The sequence below is a fragment of the Agelaius phoeniceus genome, chromosome 5 (genome assembly GCF_051311805.1).
Source record: "Agelaius phoeniceus isolate bAgePho1 chromosome 5, bAgePho1.hap1, whole genome shotgun sequence".
Taxonomy (NCBI): Eukaryota; Metazoa; Chordata; class Aves; order Passeriformes; family Icteridae; genus Agelaius; species Agelaius phoeniceus.
In genome coordinates, this window is record NC_135269.1 from 70,916,118 (window position 1) to 70,938,508 (window position 22,391).

Sequence of the window (22,391 nt, forward strand, 5' to 3'; positions counted from 1 at the left end):
ACAACTAAAGCACCTCCCTATGCACCTTTAACACTTCCAGGGACAATGATTCACCACTTCCATGGGCAGCCTGTGCCAGTGCTTGGCAACTTTTTCATCAAGAAATTTTCCCCAAAATCCCCCCTGAGGCTGCCCTGGCCCAGCCTGAGGCCGTTCCCTTTGCTCCTGTCCCTGTTCCCTGGAGCACAGCCCGACCCCCCCGGCTGTGCCCTCCTGGCAGGGACTTGTGCAGAGCCACAAGGGCCCCCTGAGCCTCCTTTGCTCCAGGCTCAGCCCCTGCCCAGCTCCCTCAGCCCCTCCTGGTTCTCCAGACCCTTCCCAGCTCCCTCAGCCCCTCCTGGTTCTCCAGACCCTTCCCAGCTCCCTCAGCCCCTCCTGGTTCTCCAGACCCTTCCCAGCTCCCTCAGCCTCTCCAGACCCTTCCCAGCTCTGTTCCCTTCCCTGAGGAGCTCAAAACTGGATCCAGGATTTGAGGTGGGGTCTCAGCAGTGCCCAGCACAGTAAGGTGGGCATTGCCCTGGTCCTGCTGGCCACACTAATCCTGATACAATCCAGGTATCCCCCTTTGGCTTCTTGGCCACCTGGACACACCTGGCCTCATGTTCAGCCACAGGTCCTTTTCCACTGGGCAGCATTCCAGCTATTCTCCAAGCCTGGAGTGTGGTTTTCTGGAAATATTCTCTACCATTCTCTTTTAATGGGATAAAAACTGCAGGAAGAGTATGGAAATGCAAAGGGTGCACTTCAGGACCGCTAATTTATATTTTGGATACCACCTCAAGCTCTGATGGCAGCTCCCTTACTGATGGACACCCCCACCAGTACAAATTCCTGCTGACCTTGATGGCTGATGCTGGCAGAAAATGGGTTGGGAATGGCCAACTCGATGCCCAAAGCCTACACAACAGCACTGCAGCAGCATCTGATTCAAAAATCACAGAGAACATCTGAGTTAAAGACCCAAAAGAGCTTTGTCCCACCCCTGGGTGGGTTCCCTGCCCTCTCCTTGGGGTAGATAAAGCAGCCATGGCATTTTGAGGATCCTCACAGGCCACAGCCACAGCAGGAAGGCTCCTTGGCAAAGCCCTGCTGTGCCTGGAGCCAATCTTACAAATGGGTTTGTGGCTCAGCTTTCAAAGCTGTGATCAACCTTTAATTATTCACAGTGGCCTTCCTGAATATTGCACAGCACATTCACAGCAAAACTCCAGATTATTCAGCATTTCCTCACCAGTGGAAGGTGGTGGAAAATGTAAAGAGAGTCTTGTGGATCTGTGATAGGCTGGAGAGTGACAATGAGGGAAAGAGGACAGGAAATTTTATGCATTTTCTAGGATTTTACCAACTTTTCTCAGCTCCCCAACCCTTTCTTTCCTCCAGCATCTCCTGCACACAGGTTTTCCACAGAGCAGCACCATCAGAGCTGGGTCAAAACTGCCCCTCATGGAGCTTGTCAGGACCTTGGTTCCCATTCCACTGCTCCTGGGAACACAGGAGGAGCAAGATGTGACTCAAACACAGCTTCTGCACCTGGGTTTCCTTTCTAGAGGTTCCACAGTAGCAGCAAGAGGGGAAAAGATGAAAGGGATGGATGGGAAATGCTCCCCAAAACAAGGATTTTAGGAGCAGAATCAGAAGAAATGTGGAGCAGCCCACAACACCTGCACTGAGACACAATATTTTCATCTAAAGCCAGAATAAAGGTAAACTTTTCAGTAAATCTAATATTTTTTTCATTGAAAGACTGCGACAATAATCACAGCAAGAAAATGAATAACTAAAAAAATATATTTCATTTAGATCATCATAAATTTCATTTCAGCTTTGTTTCCCTCTTGGCTTATTGTACTTTCTAATGCAATTTGCAGGTTTTGATCACAGTTGAGTTTAAAACAAACGAGCAGCTATTTGAATTTAAAAGTTCTGGTTAGAAAGGTGGAGAAGAACCATTCTGGCATCTCTAAACTAAGCCACCTCTTTCTTAAAACACTGAAATCAAATACTCTGTTGAGCCCAAACCATCATCTCTTCGAATTCTTGCAAGACAGGGTAAGGCTGAACCAATTGGCCAACTCCAACCAAGTTTTCCTTCAAACCTCTCAAAAACCAATTTTCCAGAAGATTTGCTGTGAGTCAAGAAGTGACATTTATCTCCCAGGTGCTGCCCCTTCCTTGCTTTTCAAACATCTTCTTTCCCTTGAAGCTGCCACGCACCGCTGCAGGATGCCAAGGCGTGTCGAGATTCCTGCAACAGCATCTCTGCCCTCCTGGCAGAAAAACCCAAGGAAGCCAAAAAAACACAGCTCCCACTGTGAAAGCAGCAGACACGGCAGAGGGAATATGATGGGCAGGCTGGAGAGTGCCTGTATTTTGGGTTGTTTTTTTTTTGTCTAGCACAAAGGTGTGGAGGTATTGAGAGGAGAAAAACCCCGGTGGCTTCGCGCTCGTGCCCTGGCAGCCGGGAAGGCGGCAAGCGGAGGGAAAAGCTGTCACAGATGGACACGGATGATCAAAAGCAGACAGTAATTCCAGGAGTAGCAAAGGTGACACGTTGAAGTGCAATGTCGTGGAAAGAGCCCTTCTGGCTGCCTGGTAGGGGCTTTCTCTCAAGGTGTTTTCTGTGCCCCCGCCACTGCAACACCCGAGTGACACCGGGAAATGCAGAGAACAGAGAAACCTCTGTAGCTCGAGGGGGGAATCCAAGACATTTGCATTCATTACAAGTTCCCTTTACCATAAAGAAATGCTCAGGCATGTGAATAATTTCAGAAGAGACCCATTCTCTTGCAAGAGCCGAAAGCTTTTGATGGGAACAAAGGGACCCTCTCATCTCAAACCTGCACGGATCTGAACAGATCAAGGCCAGACAATGCTTGCATGTCCCCAGCAAGGGGCCTTAGAGGAATAATCAGGTCTCTTGGACAAGAAACATCATCAGAAGGGAGGAATAAAGCACAGGTTGAGTGTACAACATGCGTTTGCACTTGAACTGAAGCTGAAGCTTGCAGGTGTCTCCTGTTTCATCATGGAGCATCCAAAACCAGCACTGAGCCCCAGTCACATCCTACAGCTCACCAGCAGCCTGAGCTGGATCTGTCCTGATCCCAGTGCTCCTGGTGTGGATGGGATGAATAAACACCTGGGGGAATCCAGGAGGGAGGAGAAAGAAACCCAATCAAGACCATCACACTCATGCTGCTGAAGATCCCGGGGTTGTAATGAGTAGTGACAGCCCCCAAGTTTCTTCTGGACAACACTGGTGGCTCCAAGCAGAGGGGTGTTGGTAGCAAAATCATTACACCCCCCCCCAAAAAAAAAGATACTAGGGAAATTTTTCCCTTTTTTAGCTCTTTTTTATTCTTTCCTGTACAGCACTTTTAACTATTAATGAGAATTTTCTGTATTAATTTGGACCGCGGCTGCATGGAACTGTAACTAGACTAATAATCTGGACTATTATTAGGTTGTTAAAACTTTAATTAGACCAGCTATTTTTGCTGGGAACAAGATGTTGAAAGGAAATGGAATGAACAATCTGGTGCACCGGAACGGCAGCGAAGAGCTCGGAGGCTCAACGTGGTGAAGGACAATGGACAGAGGGAGCAAAGAGGAGCAAGGCCAAGGAGTTCAGGGCCAAGGAGAACTTTTTCAGGAACTTACCATGAAGTAGTAGAGCTGAGAAGACCTGGCCATGAACTCGGGCTTGCACTCGGCCACGCAGATTTCCACGAATCCGGCGTGCTGGCTGGGCTTGGCCTCCCCCATCTCACATACGATCCTGAGGGGAAAATACCAAGAGGAGCAGAGTTTGAGGAGTGGTTTTGGTAAGATGGAATTGCAGCTAAGAGTGCACACAGCTGGGGGATGGACTGAAGATTAATCCACCCTCTACTGTCCCATCCAGAATCCAAATTGTGGATGAAGTTATTCTTGAGAAAGTGGTGGCTTCTGCGTGGGACAAGTCCTGAGGTGGAGTTAAATCCACTTAAACACACAGAGGAATGTTGGGCTGAGGTCTGGCTCCATCCCTCTCAGCTCCAGCCCGGCATGGTGGAGGCAGCTCTAAGGTTTAATGATCACTCCTGCATTTAGCAAGAGACTTTTCAGGATTGCTGCCTTCCAAACTGGAATTGAACACTTTGGAGTGACTGCTTGGTGAAAACCAGGATAACTTCAAGGCATTTGCCATGAGGATCACCTAAATATGCATTCCAAACACAGTAATAACTGGATTATTAAATAAAGGCAATATCCCAAGCTGCATGTGAGGAATGGCCTCTTCCATCCCTCAGTTCCCAGACTGGAATGGATTCCATGGAAGGCTCTACAGGTAGGAATGTCATTAGGTGTGCTGTGGCCTTTACTGTGCCACACACCCCACTTACTGCTCTGCTGGGATGTACCCTTCCACCAGGGGCTTGCACTCCACGCCGGCCACTTTGACGTGGGAGGCGATATCCTGGAATTCCAGCCCCAGGTTCTCCCCACGGATGGTCACTCTGGTGCCTCCCTCACGAGGGCCTGTCACGGGGTTGATCTGGGGAAACAAGCCAAGAGAAAGGAGAACGATCAAAGCAGGCACCAGAATCCTGTCCGTGGCATTCACATTTTCTGGAAAAAATCCCTTCGCCCAGGATTTTTCTCCTGGGAAGCTGAGAAGTCTCAGAGAAAAAGGAAAACAATATTAACTCATTTGCTTCTCCTGTGTTGTGCTCATGTGTGGAATGTGTTTGGAGATTGTTTACCCACAGGTGATTGTTTCATTGGATTCTGCTGTGAGTTGTTTTCACTCTTTGGCCAATCAGTGCCAGGCTGTGTCAGGACTCTGGAGAGAGTCACAAGTTTTCATTATTATCTTTTTAGCCTTCTGTAAGTATCCTTTTTGCACTCCTTAATATAGTATAGTTTAGCTTTCTTTAATATAATAGAGTATCATAAAATAATAAATTAGCCTTCTAAGAATATGGACTCAGATTCATCATTACTTCCCTTCGTCTGGGGGCAGCAAAAATACAAAACCTGTCAGGTGAAAGAACAGACAACTTTTGGGGATCACTAGGGACACTTACTATAAATGCTGAACAAACCTACTTCAGATACACAGAGTATGCAAAATTCTGCCCCAGACCTCATTCACTCTCTTTTAACTACTTGCAAAACATCCAGAGATGAGTTGAAGATTTTTTTGTGGGGATTTGTGGAGCTGCAGCTGAGCTTTGCACTTTGTAGATGTGAGCCATGGAAAGGCAGCAGAGGGACACGGTGGAGAGAAATGGGAGAAAGGACAAGACAAGGACATAAAGGGTTGAGCCAGTCACTTGAAATCCTAAATTCCCAGCCCAAAGCACATGGAGGTAATGGTCATGCATCAGAAATTCAGCTGAAAATGTCCACCTGGAAAAAAAACCAGCCAAGCCACAGCAGGAACAGGGTATTGGGTTAGGTGTGGAGGAGGTGGATGGTGACTGAGACAGCAGCAGCTGCTCTGTGCCAACACCTCTTCCTGAAAGAGCTTCAGTTTCCCTCCTGGGACAGCTGGGGCCATTGGAAGGGCATGCAGGGAGCATGGACAGATTATTTGTGGAGCCTCTGGGTCTCAGCATGAGAGGAGCAACCATCCCAACCAGCCTGGGGGCTGCTGGAATGGTCTTTGCATCCCAGCCTGGCCCTGCACCAGACCCTCACTGGGTCCTGCTCCATCCCCCTTGTCCAGAGCCAGGTGAGAATCAGCACTGGAACTGTCTCCTGAGCATTGGAACAACACCAGAATCACAGGGCTGGCCCTTAATTATCTCTATCCTGCCCTTCCAACTCCTCATCCTGCCCTCTTTGCCATGCCACTGCTCACTTGAGAGGGGTTCAAACACTTCCCTAGCAGGGTGTTCCCTGCTGCCTGCTCAGGATGCCATGGCTGCCATCTGCCAGGGCTGGCACAGCTCTCCCTGCAGTGAGCAAATGGGAATTCCCTGTCTCAGGGCCATTCCCACCTGCCCCTGGCTCTGCCAGGTGGGAACCTGGGGCTGGCAGCCATGCCCTGCTGCTCCCAACCCCTTCCCAGCACCCAGCCTGGCACCAGGGTTGGTGCAATTCCCACCCAAAGGGTGAATTTTAGAAGGGCCAACCTTTAATAAAAGGAGGGAGAGCCAGGCACCTCTAGGGGATATTAAATTTTAGGATATTAACTTTAGGATATTAATTTTAGGTGTTGTGAACCAACTCCAAGGTGAGTGTGACTTATGTCTGACTCTAAAGAGAACCAGGAGGTATTTGTGGTAGTTTTCCAGGAAAGAAAAAAGAAAGGGAAAGGTGAAAGGAAAAGGGAGAGGGAGAGGGAAAGAGAAAGGGCGAGGGAGAGGGAAAGGGAAAGGGGGAGGGAAAGGGGAAAGGGAGAGGGAGAGGGAAAGGGGAAAGGGGAAAGGGAAAGGGAGAGAGAAAGGGAGAGGGAAAGCTGTCTAAAGCACAAGATTTCAAAAAATTCTTGCTGTGACTCAAAAAGCATCAACAGGAAACTTCCTAGAGCAAAGCCAACACAGCACCACCGAATCCTTCCCTGGGCAATATTTAATTTGTGAAGGCCAGCTTCAAAACCCACTTATTTCCTTAAAAACCACTTATTTCCTGGAATCAGGAGGGCCTGGGATTCTCCCAGGATCCCATGGAAGATTTTTTTAACCCTATTTCACAGCTCTGGCATAGATTCAACCAAGAGGAAGGTATTTCCAGGTTGTTTTCACAGCAGGAGAGGAGGAGCCTGTTCTACCACAGCTGAAAAACGTGGCACGAGACCTGTCAGTTTTGGAGAGGAAAATCCAGGCAGGGAAACAAAAGCTGCCAGGAAGCCTCAGCTTCCTCTGGAAGACCCAGAGCTGCATCTCAATTTCCAGTCTCTGCTCACATCAACTGCTGCTTGTCACTCCTAAAGGAGGTTTTTGTGGCTCAGCGAGTCTCTAAGTCCCTTAATTTCCCTGAGTGGCTCTGTAAATGCCAGAGCTGGTAGAGAAACGGGGAGATCAGTGCTGCAGGGGGTGTGAGTGCCCCTACAAGTGTGAGTACACGTGTTCTTCCCTGCAGAGATCCAGCCCTGGCTCCTCTCCAGGCTCTGGATGCTCCCACCCCACAGCTCCAGTCCTACCATTAGCTGCAATATATATCCAGTCACTTGAGATTACTTCCATGCTAATGGCTCAGAAAAAGGCCTTCCAAGAGCTACTTAGGATTGCAGCAGGCAGCTGGAATATTTCATGAGTGAGTGTTGCAATGATCTGTTTGAGCTCAGAGAGTTGTTGGAGGAAATGAAGCACTCTGGAGCTGCAGGGTGGAGAATGAGGGGTTTGCTCTTCAAAATGAGGCTGGAGATGAAGGATTAGGGTTAAAGCATGGCAGGGAAATGTGGGTGAACCTTCAGAACCCCTGAAAACCCAGGTCCTTGTGTTTTGGATTTCTGCTTTAGTTGATCTATGCATCAGCTGCCCTATACCAAATTCTATCATTGTTTCAAAAGGTCTGAGAATCTGAAAATATTTTTAAATGTTTCCCCCGGCTCCAAGTGATTTTCAAGAACTCAAAGCTGAATTTTCAGTTGAATGTAGCTGTCCTTTCTGACTGCCTGGGTTTGATTTCACAGCTTCAGGTGGTCCAGGTGGGGTCAGAATTACCAGTCTCAGATAAATCCAAGCAAAGTAGAGACCTTCACCTTGGAAACACCAGAATGAGCCATAAACATCAGAATAAACTGAACTCCAACAGTTCAACTGAGAGAGAGCTTTGAAAGCTGGTGAATGGGAGGGAGATGGATCAAAACACAGGGAAAAGGGTTATTTTCAGTAACATCTAGGAAAACAGATTTAACCCAGCCTTTGCTCTCCCCAAATGTTCAAGCACAGATATTGGTTTAGGGCTCTTCCATAACACCCATACTTTTTGAATCTGAATCAAATATAACTTTAAAAAGCTTTTCTTGCTTTCTAGGAAAATAACACACCTAACTATCCCTATTAAAGCACCACTGTGGAGGTTGGATTTTCCTCTTTTGCATTTTCCTATGTTTTCCCTGTTTCATTTCCCTCCTGACTTTTCCCATTTGTAAATCAGGCCCTGGCCACGTTGAAAAGGTGCTCATGTTGAGTAAGGCCTGGTGACTGAGAGGTGCTCAAGGCAGGAGGCAGCTGGAAGGGATGGAGCCCTCTTTTTCAAGGCTCAGATCAGTCCTGCTGCCAGTCCTGTGACCCTGAAAACATACCTGGCATTATGACAAAGGCATCCTAAGACAGCAGAAAAAAATCCCTTTATATTTCAGGCCTGACTTGCCTCCCCTGCCTTGTCTCCCTTTTTCTGCTCTTTGTCTTAATGGTCTTCCTATTCTCTCATTTCCTTTTTGAACCTTTCCTCCAGCTTTTACTTTGGCCCAGTCAACATGATCAATAGGGAACTCTAACAAGCTAAAAATGGAGCCCCATCTCTCTCTCTCTCTACAAGGCCTTTTAAGGATAAACTGTCCAATTAGGAAATGACACCTGAATTATTTTCACTTTTAACCCAATAACCAACAACCCATGGCCCACAATGGGGACTTTTTTATCCAATTACACAAAACCACCCAAACCCATGGAGAAGACGGTGAAGAAGACGAAGAAGAAGGAGAAGGAGAAGGAGAAGAAGGAGAAGAAGAGGAAGGAGGAGAAGAAGGAGGAGGAGAAGAAGGAGGAGGAGAAGAAGGAGGAGGAGAAGAAGAAGAAAAAGAAGGAGGAGAAGAAGAAGAAAAAGAAGGAGGAGAAGAAGAAGAAGAAGAAGGACCAGCCTCCACCCTAAAACTTCCATCTTACTTTATCTATATTACTGTATTCTAAACCCTTAAACTCTAAATTTTCCACCCTGTGATATCACACACTTCTTTTCAAACTGCACACCCACAATCCCAGTTCCATCATTCCATTCTGGAAGCTTCTCCAGGCCTCAGGTCAGTGCAGTGTTCTCTTGGGGGTCAGTGCCTGGCAGCACAGAAAGTCTGAAATTCTCAGCACCCAGGGTTTCAACACCCAGGTCACCCCTGGGTTGTAAAAAAAAATTTTGTAAAAATTTTGTTCCTGCCTTTGAAGCCACCATGGCCTCATATCCCCAGAGGCTTTTCCTGGCCCATCAGAACTCAGCCCTGACCTCCCCATCACCAACCCAAGCCCAAACCAGGAAAACAAACCAAGGAAAGGGAAATCCCCAGCTTCTCGCAGAACCGCGACTTACATCCGTGATCTTGGGGTTGGTGCACTTGCCCTTGGTGCTGGAGAGCTCCAGCCACTGGCTGTCCTGGGCTGGGCAGTGCTGCTTCAGCGTGCACTGGTTCTGTCCCTGGCACCAGCCACACTCGAAGTCGGGGTCGGCTTTCAGGCAGAGTCCGCAGCTGTCCCGCATGGCCCCGCACTTGTACAGGTGAACTGCAGGGACAGCAAACACACAGGGCCTGAGAGAGGCAGGCAGCTCAGGGGAGGGTGGGATGGCAGTGGGAGAAAGGGGGGAAAGTGTTCTGGGCTGCTCATGTCAGAGGTACAACAGCAACTCTCCAGGGGGGTGAGTAATGGGGGAAAAACCATGGACATCCTCCTTGAAATAAAGTTCGTTCGTTAGCTCATTCTTCATCAAAGGTGGTTTTGGAAACTGAGAGCAGGAGGGATGAGGTATGGGAGAGGAAGAGTAATGGAGGGGAAGAGGTAGAGGTATAGGAGAGGAAGAGTTATGAAGAGGAAGAGGTATGGGAACAGAAGGTAAGGTGAGGATCTACAAGCACGAGGTTGGAGGAAATGATGCCTGGGCAGTGATTTGGCCTCAGTCCCTTCCTTTCTCATGGACTGAATGTCATAAAGTGTCACCAACAACCTGCCTCAGACTCAGCACTTCATCTTAAAAGAATTTTGTAGACCTGGCCTGTCACCCTGGTTTTTTAAGATTTTCTCAGCCTTCTGATGTTGACATTCTTGTAGCGAACTTTCTCACACACTTTCTGTAAATAACTCATTGTTTTGCATTCCTTTATGGAGGAGGAGAAAGTTGATGGACTGTTGGTTTGTCCAGTGTCATTGGAGAGTTGGCACTGTCACCTTCCAATCCACAGTCACTATAAACTATAAATGTTAGAGTCAGAAAATAAACTTCCCTTTTTCTTCACCTTGAGAGCAGTGGTTTGAGCTTGTGTTCTTTTGTGTCCTATAGCAACACTGGCCAACCCACAGATTAAACTTGGGTGTGAATCTCCCCAGGATTTTGTGTTAAGGTGATGCCACTCAGGTTTCTCACTTGACAGAAATCCCAAAAGGTAACAGTGAATACACAGTGGTTCATTATTAGGCTGATTCCAGGGGTTCACAACCAGCCTTTACCCTTCCTTCTGCTCCAGAAATTCAGTCTGCTTCCCACTTTGAAGCAGAGTTGATTCCACTCTAATACAGACAGCAGTGATTAATGCTTAGCTCCATTTTGAGCTGTTAAGTGATTAGAAGCACTCTGAGCTTTTTCTAATAGAACCTAAAAATATTGAAGTCCTCCTACAAAATGAGATCACGTTATTTATCCTTATTTTACAGATGTAGAAACTGAGGCCTGGCTTGCACAGGAGACTGATAGCAGAATTCTCCTCCTGGAAGATGAAGGTGACAGAATCAAGGCTCTCAGACTTTTTTCTTTCCTTCATTTGTGGGCATATTGAGAGATTTTCCCTCTGTGCTTCTGTTTCACGGTGTCTGTGGGTTATTAAAGTGGTTTTTATCTTTATACAATCCCAAATCAAAGGCTTTGGAAATATTTATGCTGAAAGGCCCTGTCTCTCCATACCTTCCCCCTCAAAGTCAGCAAGTATTGGCCAATGTAAGAAAAACTCAGAAACTCTTTACTTCTCCATGCTGGGTGCAAGAAGAGTACCCAAAAGTACCCCAAAAAGCCTGCAAAACATCAGTCAAACACAGTGTTTTCCAGACCTCATGGGATACACCTCTTTCCTTAGTTTTTTGTGAGATTTCAAATTTGCTGAGTTGTTCTGCTTGAGCTGCTACAATTAGGGATCTCTGTAGCTAATTTAGCAGGTTTGGGTCAGTTTGGAATTTGAACCTCCCAGCCCAGCCCATGGTGATGCTGGATGTGAAAGCAGTGGCATCTTGGTCACCTCTGTGTGGCACTGCTTCCATGTGGTATCTCTATGGGAACATGCCTAAACTCTCTTCCTGACACAAAATATGATGATAATATCGAAATTACTCATCTGGGAGAGCCACCAGCCAGTGCTGCTTCCCAGATTTCTTCCTAGTCATTATTTGCAACATTTTGGCTTGGAATAACCCAAAAAAGGCCTGTGCAGAAGATGATTCTTGAGTTCACCCCTAGTCTGTTTTATGTTAGTGGCACAAACAGTCCTAAAATATGGTCATCATGATTATGAGATTTATTTCCCTCCCACATCACCTAGGATAGCTCAGTGCAGCCCAAGAAAAGGATTTACATCTTTGGTGTGGATCACCTTGTGTCAGGGGTGTTCATTTTATGGTAGCACAAAACTAAGCAGGACTGGGGCAAGCATTCAAATTCTGACCTCTGAGCCACACTGTTAAAGGTTCTCCCAGCCCATGGCACTCTTTGGGCCATGGAAATCAGCACTGTCCTGGAAACACCTTGACACAGCTTGGAGAGAAGGAGAAAACTTCAGAGCAGAGGCAGCGTGGCACCTTCAGCACAGGCTGTGCCTGAGTGCCAGAGCTGGGCAGGAATCTCCAGCCTGTTGTGTTTGCTGAGTGGATTTAACCCTCAAAAGTCACAGTTTTGGGGTTTTGTTGCCAGATCTCTGCCATTCAGAGGGGGAGAAGGGAGGATAGGGTTGTGCCATGGGGAGAACAGCTGCTTTCTGTGCTGCTCTCCAGGCTGAACGTGGTGTTGGTGGGAACCTCACCCCTCAGCATGAGGGTGGGTGTGTGCCCTTGGTTGCCAAGCAATGTGTGTTCTATTTGCCACCTGTCAGAGCTGGGGCAGTTATTTGCTGTTCATGGGGCAGTTTTTTCTTTCTCTCTCCCACAGCCAATCCTCCCTCCAGGAGATCTCTGCTGTCCATGGCCACTGAGTGTCCCTGCAGGGCTGAGCCAATCCCAGCATCCCATGGGGAGATGCTCCGCCCAGGGGAGGAGCCAAGCATTCCTACCTGGATCCAATCTGGAGATTCTGGGACACGAGCAGAGCCTTTCCACTGGATTTCCCAGAGGAACAGCAGCTGCCTCTTCCACTGGATCTTCAGAGGAAAATTCCACCCTTGTCCAGGATCCCTGCTCCAACAGAACCACCCCTGACACTGCAGGAGGGCTGAGCCACAATTCCAATGGGACTGCTACCAACACCCTGACCCACAGGGTGTCAGGTTGTGTTCTGACTCTGTCAGTCTTGTTTTGATTTACTGCATTGTTTATTTTATTTTTATTTTCCTCCCTAGTAAAGAACTGTTATTCCTGCTCCCATATTTTTGCCTGAGAGCTCCTTAATTTCAAATTTATAACAATTCAGAGGGAGGGGGTTTACATTTTCCATTTCCGGGGAGGCTCCTGCCTTCCCTAGCAGACACCTGGCTTTCCAAACCAAAACAGTGTGGAACTGTGTGACAGCACCATGGCAGAACCTGCTGGGGACAGCTTGAGTGGGAGAAGGTGTGGGAAGTGTCCACGACAAGGTAAAGAGAGGGAGGGAGACATTTTTGAGAGGTGATGATGTGAGAAGAAGAGAATCTGCAGGTGTGAGCTGCAAATGCAGGGCAGCCAAGGGGAGGGGTTGCCTGGGGGGAAGGTTCCAGGGTGGAAAGACAAGAAGGAAGAAGAAGATGTAGGCAGACCATCCATCTCCAGAAACACCCAGCCTGCCCCAGGGCTGTGGCTGGATGTGCAGCCCCCTCTGTGAGGGGCACACCAAACCTGTGCCATCAGTGGTGGTTAAACACAGGTGGTTTTCAGATCCTTTTTATCATCATCATCATCATTTTATTTTGCTCAGAATTCTCCCACTGGAGAGCTGCAGTCTTCCTGCTCCCTTTCTGCCTTCTCCTGCTCATTACTAAATTGCCTCTGAGCAGAGAGCCCGTTCTCCTGGCATGTTAACTTGAAGAGCATCACTTCAGGAGAAATAAAAGAGGGGGAGAAAAAACCTGGAGAGGGAGGGGCGTGAAAAGCAGGCACGAGGATGCGGGGAGAAGCGGGAGGCAGGGACGATGAAGGGAGAGGGAGAGCAACACAAGTGGGAGGGAGAGTCGCATTTCTCAGGTGGAATGAGAGAACTGGAGGGCTGGGGGGAGGCACACAAAGCACTCAGAAATTGGTAATTTGCAGAGTGCAGAGAACAAGTGTGCAGCAGCCAGCACGGGGAGACGGTGGCGGCTTTGTTAAGTGTAGGGAGCGAGGGCCCGTTGCTAAGGTTACTGCTTCCAAGGACAAGTTGAAATAACTCTTTACCTTTGTTCTGTGCTGGGTTGTCAATGTTGAAATTCCCGTTCCACACGACTGTCAGCTCCACTGGCAGGCTGTTAATCTCCATCCCTTCGTACGAGTACTAGAAGTGGGAGAGGAAAAACAAAACAAACCAAAAAAAAAAAAAAACCCCAAAGACTTAGAGAGTGCCTGGAGGTGGGGAGGGGATGGGATGAGGCAAGGGGTGGTGCTGAGCATGGAGAACAAGAGAAATGGAGCTGTCACTCACCTCCCTAATCAGCAGCCCCTGCCAGAATGCAATGGGATCCTCCCAAAGCTGTGGAGCTCCAACCATGCCCCTCATAAAAATCCATTTATCCATTAGGTGAACATTCATAGAATCCCACAATGGGAATGGAAAGGACCTTAAAGATCATCCAGTTCCACCCCTGCCATTGGCAGGGACACCTTCCACTATCTCAGGTTGCTCCAAGCCCTGTCCAACCTGGCCTTGGGCACTGCCAGGGATCCAGGGGCAGCCACAGCTGCTCTGGACAACCAGAGCCTCACAGCCAGGAATTCCTTCCTAATATCTGATCTGAACCTTTCTTTAACTTAGAGCCACTCCCTCTTGGCCTATCAGCCAGAAAAATATTCCATGATCTAAGTGTGTTTGCATGTGATGGGCCTTAACTTTGAAATCCATTTTTTGGACATAGAGCACAGCTTTGAAAAGTATTTTTCAAAGTTGGGAGCAACTTTAAGGTGTAAATTCCATATTCTGGGTCTTCCATCCAGCTGTGCCTCTGCTGGGTATCCCATAGGTGCTGAGAGGGTAGGTGAGGTTATTTACACTAGGGATGTCTTGAAGAACTCTTGGAAGCTGAGTAAAGTCTCAAGATCAGGGAAACCCCCTGAAAAAGGGGAAAATGGAGCCACTGTTTAATTATAGACCTGTCAGCCTAACTTGGCTTTCCAGAAAGAAAGTACATCAAATTATTAAACAATCAATTTATAAGCACCTGCGAGATGATAAGGTGATAAAAATCAGCCAGCACAGATTTGTCAAGAACAAATTGTGTCAACCCAATCTAATTTCCTTTTTGACAGGCTTAATGACTTTGTGGATAAAGGGGAGGCAGCAGATGTGATTTATCCTGATTTCAGGAGAGTGTTTGCTACTATCCTACAGCAGATCCCCATAAACAAACCAGGGAAATATGACCTAAGAAAGGCCACCATAAGGTTTATGCAAAAACCATTAAACAAAAAAATATCAGATAATTCCATGTCAAGCTGGGAGGATGTTTCAAAAGCAATATTGTCCTGAGTCTGGCATTACTCAGTACTTTCACTACTGACTTGGATGATTTCATGACTGTTCTGGAGGGGCTGTAAGAACCTCCAACAGCAAGGTTAAGAATTCAAAACAAACTTGTAGAACTGGGCCAAAATCAACCAAATGAAATTCAATGCTGGCAAATGGGGATTATTTTTTTCAGTAGGAGGAGTTGATGCAAACTGCTCTGAAATTGGAGTGGCTGGGCAGTGCTGCAGGAGAGGGTCTGGGGACTGCTGGAGATCATGAACAGACTGTAAATCAACAATGCCATATTGCTGCCAAAACCCAAACAATTCTCCTTTGGGGATGGAGCAGATAGAGCTCGTTACATGTGTAAACCCCAGGAGGCAATCACTTTTCCCTACTTGGATCCAGAAAAGCTTCAGCTGGAACAAGGAGTATCCAGTTTCCAGCAAATATGTCTTAAAAAGCTGCAAAAAACTTCTGAGAGAGTTGGACAGAATTAAACAAACACTTGTCAGGGGCAGTCAGGGCACACAGAGGTGACCCCAAGGAAGGAAATGGAAGCTGCTCTCTGGAGGCCCTCTCCACGTGGTGCTGAGAGCTTTTTTCCACCTAGATTTTGATTTATCTCAAGCCAGTTCACCCAGGGTTCACCCCACTGCCCAGCTCCATCAGCAGCTCCCACCCAACACCTCACCAAAAGGCCAAAGCCTGATGGTGGGAGAGGAGATGGTTGATGAAAGGACAGAAGGGAGCAAGAAAGAAGGGGAGAAACATTTTGTGCCTGCTACTATTGCTGAGCACAGTGCACAATAGGATTTACCCTCTCCAGTAGCTTCAGATACTCCTGCAGTTTGTGCAAATCCATATCCATACCTGACCACTTGCAGCATCCTGGCCTTTCGTAATTTGGCTTGAGCACACCCAGGATGATAAATCCAGACTGGTTTCATGGTATATCCCTCCTTGTACCTCAAACATTTCCAATAGTGGGGAAACTTCTGCAGAATTTTAAGAGCAGGGATCTCACACTGCACTGGGATCTACAGTAGGACAAAGTCCCACTTTGAAAGGAAAATACTCTCCCCACTACAAGGTTAGATATAACTCAGCAAGCTGGTTTGGCTGGGCCAAAAAAGTCACTAAGGAGTTCCCCATCCCTTAAACCCCTGTTGTGATTATCCACAGAGATGCCAAAGCTCTGAGCTTTGCAGGTAGATTTTCCTGGATCCATTAATTGCTGTATAATTGGGGAGTAAATGGTAACTGGTGATTTCTGTCCATTACAGCAGAGTGGGAGCTGCTTGCACAGTAATTCCTCTTTGCACAGACTAAACACAATTAGCCATTAATCTGCAAAACGCTGTGATTATGATCCAGTTGTAGGGAATTGATGGGTATTTGTGGTTTCCATGGAGGTAAAGAGCAGCCCAGGTGAGCCAGGCCCTTTGCAGTAGACAGTCTCATTCAGGATTTGCATTTTTTGGACAATTTTGGGTGGCACTGCCAGATCCAAGATGATGCAGAGCTGTCTAGACCCACACCACTGGATGCAAGGATGGGGGACAGGAATGGGAAGTGCCTGAAGAGTGGTGAATAATTAAACTTCTGCCACTCAGGAACACCTGCTTTGCACAGCACTTTGAAAACGCTGACTGGGAATGGAAAATGGGATATATTCAGAATAACTGGTCATCCTGAAGTCAGAAAATGAGTCTTAGAAAGGGCCTCACCAGAGCCTCGTGTGTGTTTTGGGACTGAGCTGGAAGCAGAGCCTAGGCAGGGTGCCAAGGGACAGGCAGCTGGAATCTCTGGAGCCTTTCTTCCCATGGAAGATCCCAGCAGCAGGAGCTCAGCTGGGATTTTAGATCTTGTCTGTCTGCAGCACCAGGGGCAAACACATATTAGACTTTTTAACCCAGCAGGCTCAATCCATCCCCCTAGAAAGGGATGTGAGGGGATAAATCCCATGGAAGAGCTCTGAGGATGAAGCCAGCTGGGATGAGGATGCTCACACTGGCAATTTGCAAAGGAATCACCAGGAAATGTTTTGTAATTTTGACACCACCTTCGCTGTTTCGCTTTAGCAAGAACTTCACTTTTCTTCGTAAGAAGTAACCTAGTTTTGAAAAATTCTATATTCATCTCTAAAAAAATAAGACAAGTACTGGTATTAAAAACTGGAGATCATTGATTTCAGCAAGTTATGGCTTTTTTTTTTCCTAGTGTAAGCATAGATATGTATTTTTAAAACAAGTTTCAGTAAGTGTCTGGGTGTCAGTACATATTTTCTGTTTCCAGCAATGTTCAGTATTGTATGTGCTTTGCAGCTCAGAAGTGAGCCTGCCAAGGCACTTAGAGAGTGTAAGCAAGTCTTCCAGGGACCTCATGAGAATGGGCTTCCACTGACACAACACAAGAACCCAGCCACCAGCAGAGCCAATCCCCCAACCAAGCACGTTTCCTTAATAAACACTCAGCACCTGCTGGAAATTCCACAATGAATAACAACAGTAAAATAATATTAATAAAGAAAAAAGCTATTTACCACATGTCACTAACAGAGAAAAGATTTCCCCTAATAAAAGCTCAGAAAAGTAGATCTCAGCTGTCACTGGTAACAGCAAAGGGGGGTTGTTTTGTTTTAAAGAAAAAATAACAAAAAACAAATACTACAGGCTTGCTTAAAGAAACAAGTGACTCCAAGAAGTCCTTTTCCTTTTATCTGTCCTTGGAGGTGACTTTTAGACAAATTAGACTTTTTAACCCAGCAGGCTCGATCCAGAGCTGGAAAGGGGTGTGAGGGGATGAATCCCATGGAAGAGCTGTGGGGATGAAGCCAGCTGGGATGAGGATGCTCATACTGGCCCTGCCTGACCCCATCCAGTGCTGTGTGGGCTGCAGGCCAGCAGAACAGAGCAATTTGCAAAGGAGCCACGAGGAAATGCTCCGTCCTCCTCAGACCACAGGAGCTGCTCACTCATTGTGACCCCTCTTCAAAGCCCACTGAACTCAACAGGAGTCTTTGAAAAGGACTTGCTCAGCCATGACAATAAGATGGAAATGTGTTTCAGGGGAGAAAAAAGGGCTGGAGCATCGATCTCCAGGGGAGCGGAGCTTCCCGGACGCTCCTGAGCAGTGCTCATACCATCAGGGCTTGTCCCTCCACCTTCCCTGGCACAACTGCCCCCAACACAGGCAAAGCATCCCAGAAGATGCAAATCTGACCCCTAAGTCTGCCCAGTCTGGAATCTAATCACAATAATCTCATCAAAGCAGGAAATCATGGGCAATTTGGGGAGCTGACTGAGAAGGAAAGGCTGGGCTGCCTGGAACACAAACTGGCTCTCTTCAGGAAATGACAAAAATCTACTAGAAGGAGCTGTTGCACTTCACAGGAGCAATGTTTAGAGCTCACAAGTATCCTTATTTTTGCCTTTTAAACTCTCCAGTAGCATCAGATACTCCTGCAGTTTGTGCAAATCCATATCCATGCCTGACCACTTGCAGCATCCTGTCCTGGTAATTTGGCTTGAGGACACACAGGACGATAAATCCAGAGTGGTTTCATGGTATATCCCTCCTTGTACCTCAAACATGTCCAATAGTGTGGAAACTTCTGCAGAATTTTAGCAGAATTTTAGTGTTGGTCTGTTTTCTCTGACACGACTTTTGTGATTAGAGCTCAAATCCAGGGATTGATTCCTGTACCTGGCTCTGCCATCAACCCCTTGCATGATCCTATGGAAACCATTTAATCTTTCCTTGCATCAATTTTCCAGCCATACAAAGGCAGAAAACTTCTTGCTCACTGTCATTCTGTTTCCTTGCACCTTTGCTTCCCAGAGCTGGGACTGAATTTTTATATTTGGGTATCACCCACAAACAGGGTCCACGTGATTATTGGGGTTTCTCTTTCATGTAAATATAGATAAATAATAATTAGAGAAGTGGATGCATGAGGGTGACACTCCCAGTGAGAGGTTTGGAGCTAGATGATCTTTAAGATCCCTTCCAACCCAAACCATCCCCTGATTCTGCAATTCACAGCCCTGTGCTTGTCTTTTGGCCACCCACAACTGTGTTTTCCCATGATTTCTGTGAATAGCTCCTCATTTTTTTTCTCAGCTCTGCTTTTTATTGGAACTTTTTATTTTTTTTTTTTTTATCACTCCCTTCACTGTGAGCCACACCACGGAGTCAAATGCCACCGAGATCTCTTGCTGAGGTGCAATGATGTGACAAATAGAGCTGACCTGCTCTCCTGTCCCCGAGCCACACAGCACTTCCAGCTGCACCTCCTCAGGTCTCACAGCAGGCAGAGCTGAGAAGGATTCAGGACAAAATCAGCAGCAGGGGTTTTGCTGGTGGCAACCAGGGGGTGCCAAGGCCAGGGGTGAGCAGGAACCAAGCAAGGATGAGGGATCAGCCACTGGAGCAGGTAATGGCACAGATCATGGCATGCTCAGGTGGGTCAGCCCTCCCCATTCCCTCTTCCTTGATCATTTTGGGCTGATTGCAAGTGCTGGGGCTCCCATTGCTTCCCACTGGGAAGATTGCACTCTGCCCTGATACATCCAGCAATTTCAGCCCTTCCTGCTGACATTTTTACTTCCTTATTTCTGTGTCTCCTCAGCTCCCCTGCTTTTCATCCCCTCCCATCCCTCCACGTCCAGGCTGTTGGCAGAGCTATCACCAGTGCAATAAGGGATGGCAGGAAGGGTCCCTCTGAGTGATAATTGTGTGCCTTGGGTGGTGTGACAGAGGACAAAGCCCAGAGCTGAGAGTCTCAAACCACTTGACAAGAACAATAATTGTCCCGAATGGTGCTGCCTGCAGAGACTTATTGCTGTTATCAAATGAAATATCTCTGGGAAAGACAGGCAGAGAGGCAGATCTGGCTCCTGACTGGGCTGAGCACCCAGGGATCATCAGTGCTGGATGTGGCATTACTGACAGACAGGCTGCTCACACCTGGGTGTCCTGAGAGCATCTTTCACTGAACTTGGAGCCACTTTGAAAAGGTGCTTAAGCTGCCTCTGACCCCTGGTGTAAATCCTGAGGGATCAGGAGATGCAGAGCAAAAGTTAAGGCTCTTTCCCTGACTCTATCCCATGTGAAAGTAGAAAAAATCCTGAGTTTTGCAGACGTTTTTCTGTGAGAGGCAAATTTGAGCTCCTGGGTGCCTCGTGTGAGATGGGAGAGGGCAGATCTTGGAAAAGAAGGCAGGGCTGATTGCTTAGTCTAGCATGCAGCACCAACAGAGGGATCTGCTGGCAGGACAGCATCCCTTCAGGGACACACCATCACAGCTCATCCTCCCACCCTCCCCTGGACCCTCTCCAAGCCTGCAATGCAGGTGCTACATTCAGTGCCTCCTCCAGCAACTCTGCTGAGTAAAAAGCTCTGTCAGAGGGGGTTGGTTGGATTTGCAAACAGGCTCAGACAGCTCTTTCCAAAGCCAGGTGACCCCCGGAGCAGAGGCTCATTGTGCTGCAGTGGCTCCAGCCTGAATGCTAATTCTGGCAGGGAAGGAAATAATCATGATGGAGACAGATCTCCAGCACTCCTTCCCCATTGTCTGTGTCCTCTGCCACCTGCTCCACCAGCCAGGGCTTCTCTGCTGCCTTTTTGTATCTCTCTGAATGCTGCTCTCTTTTGTCTGTCTCTCCCTTCCACATCTCTTTCTCTCAGTGTCTGGCAAATTCCAAGCAACAATGAAATAACATTTTTCAGGGAAAAAAAAAAAAGAAAGAAAGAAAAGAAGAAAGACCTCAAATCAGAGAGTCAAAGCTCCTTCAAAAGGAAGGGAAAGAAAAGGGGTGGAAAGGAAAGACAAGAGAAGGAAAGGGGAGGAAAGGAAAGACAAAAGAAGCAAAAAGAGGGAAAAAGGAGGAAAGCAAGTGAAAGGGGAAGGCAGAGGGAGAGAATAGGCAGAAACAGGATAGAAAAGAGTTGGTTTTATTCCCAAATGAGCCTCTGTCTCTGGAGAAGAATTAAATCCACCTGGGCCACCAAAAACACGGGACAAGCCTCCTGCAGACAGCACCAGCAGTGAGGTCATGGAGTGCCTTGGCACCAGCCTGAGGCTCAGCCCTGCCACCCTCTGCAGCTCTGGCAGAGCCTTAGGAAAACAGACATTAAAGCCAAAATGGTGCAGTCACAGCACTCAGGCATCCTATGAACAAATCCCTCTGGGGACTCATCAAACCCCACTTCTCCATTCCCAGGCACTGGCAATTTCTTGGAGCATGCAGGTAGTGTGGGAATAATCCCCATTACCTGTCATAACCACTCTTTTATTGGGTTCTGCAAAGTGGGATGCAGAGGCTGGCTGGGGTTACTTTCCTGCTCAGCCCAACTATGCTTAAATAATCCTTAAATGGGATAGTTCATTGGAATGCCTACGTGTGCCAGAGAATTCCTGACTCTAAAGGGTCATTAAAGGTCTGTCTTGCCTGCTAAGACTCTTTGGACAGATATAATCTCTGCCCACCACCATGCAATTCCCCCTTAGCTTCCACCATTTTAAAAATAACACTCCAAAGAAAATGTGCATCCCTCCTGAACCTCCCAGTCTGTCCATTTCTAACCTGAAACCTGAATGCTCACAGGTCATTAACCAGTAATGGAAATCAGGGAGAGATGGGAGGGAGGGAGACAAAGGAACAAATAAAAGAGCAGCATCGGTTGGGAAGTTGCTTGTTTGCAACAGATGTAAAATGTGTGAAGTGCCTGCAGTCCTCAGCCCTGCTTAATGCAGCAGAATATGTTGTGACAAGCACTGCCCAGCGTGGAGTGGCTAAAGCCTGTAATTAGCTCTTTGACTAATAAATCATCTCGCAGCAGCAGCAACGGAGATGACTCAATGCATATCCTGGAGACATGGATAAACCTCTGGAGAAGCAGAGGCCTCCATTGCACTGGGTGCTGACTGGGTTTGTCCCCAAAAGTGACACTGCTGTGGTGACAGCACTGTCATGCCTCACACAGGTTCCTTGCAAGGAGAGTCACAGGTCCTGCCCTTCAGGTGGGGAACTGGAGGTGGGCACAGACAGACAGACATGGGGGCAATGTGAGGGCTGGAGGAAGGTTTGACTCAGCCTAATCCCATCCATCCTTTGAAGGCATTTGGTGCAACCCAGTGCAGTGCAAGGTGTCCCTGCCCACGCAGGGGGTTGGAACTGGATGATAGGTTCAAGGTTATGATGATAGATTCAAGGTTCAACTGGATGATCTTTAAGGTTCTACTGGATGATCTTCAAGGTCTCTTTCAACTCAACCCATTCTGGGATTTTGTGTTCTCACCTTTTTCCTGACCCATTACATGCTGGCACTTGTCAGACTGTTTCTATGGGGTTTTATCATCGAACTCCCCCAAAATAATCTTCACTCTCACCCTGACATCAACACCTGTCCCACTGGAAGCCTTTTTTGTGGGAATAAGAGCAGGTTAAGCTGATATTGCTGCCTGTGGGTCACAGCTGAGGATGGGATCCAGGGGGAGAAGCAACAACTGAGTGGTGGCACCAGCCAGCCCAAGGAGAAAAAAGGGCATCTCAAGCTACCAGCCAACCTTTTCCTGCCTGTGTTTGGAACCACAGAGTCATGAAAGCTGTAAAAGGCCTCCAAGATCATCAAATCCAATCTTTGACTGAACCTGCACCCAC

The 22,391-nt window shown here is 47.5% G+C and overlaps 1 protein-coding gene across 1 annotated transcript in view; it reads right to left on the bottom strand.

The window, feature by feature from the left end:
• PLXNA4 (plexin A4) overlaps window positions 1–22,391 on the bottom strand; it is a 510,265-nt gene that overhangs the window by 75,148 nt on the left and 412,726 nt on the right. Inside the window, exons 11-14 of the mRNA XM_077179282.1 lie at window positions 13,461–13,557; window positions 9,238–9,428; window positions 4,386–4,537; window positions 3,661–3,778 (exon numbers count right to left, since the gene is read on the bottom strand). Of these exons, the coding sequence (XP_077035397.1) occupies window positions 3,661–3,778; window positions 4,386–4,537; window positions 9,238–9,428; window positions 13,461–13,557 (558 nt within the window). The remainder of the gene's footprint in view (window positions 1–3,660; window positions 3,779–4,385; window positions 4,538–9,237; window positions 9,429–13,460; window positions 13,558–22,391) is intronic.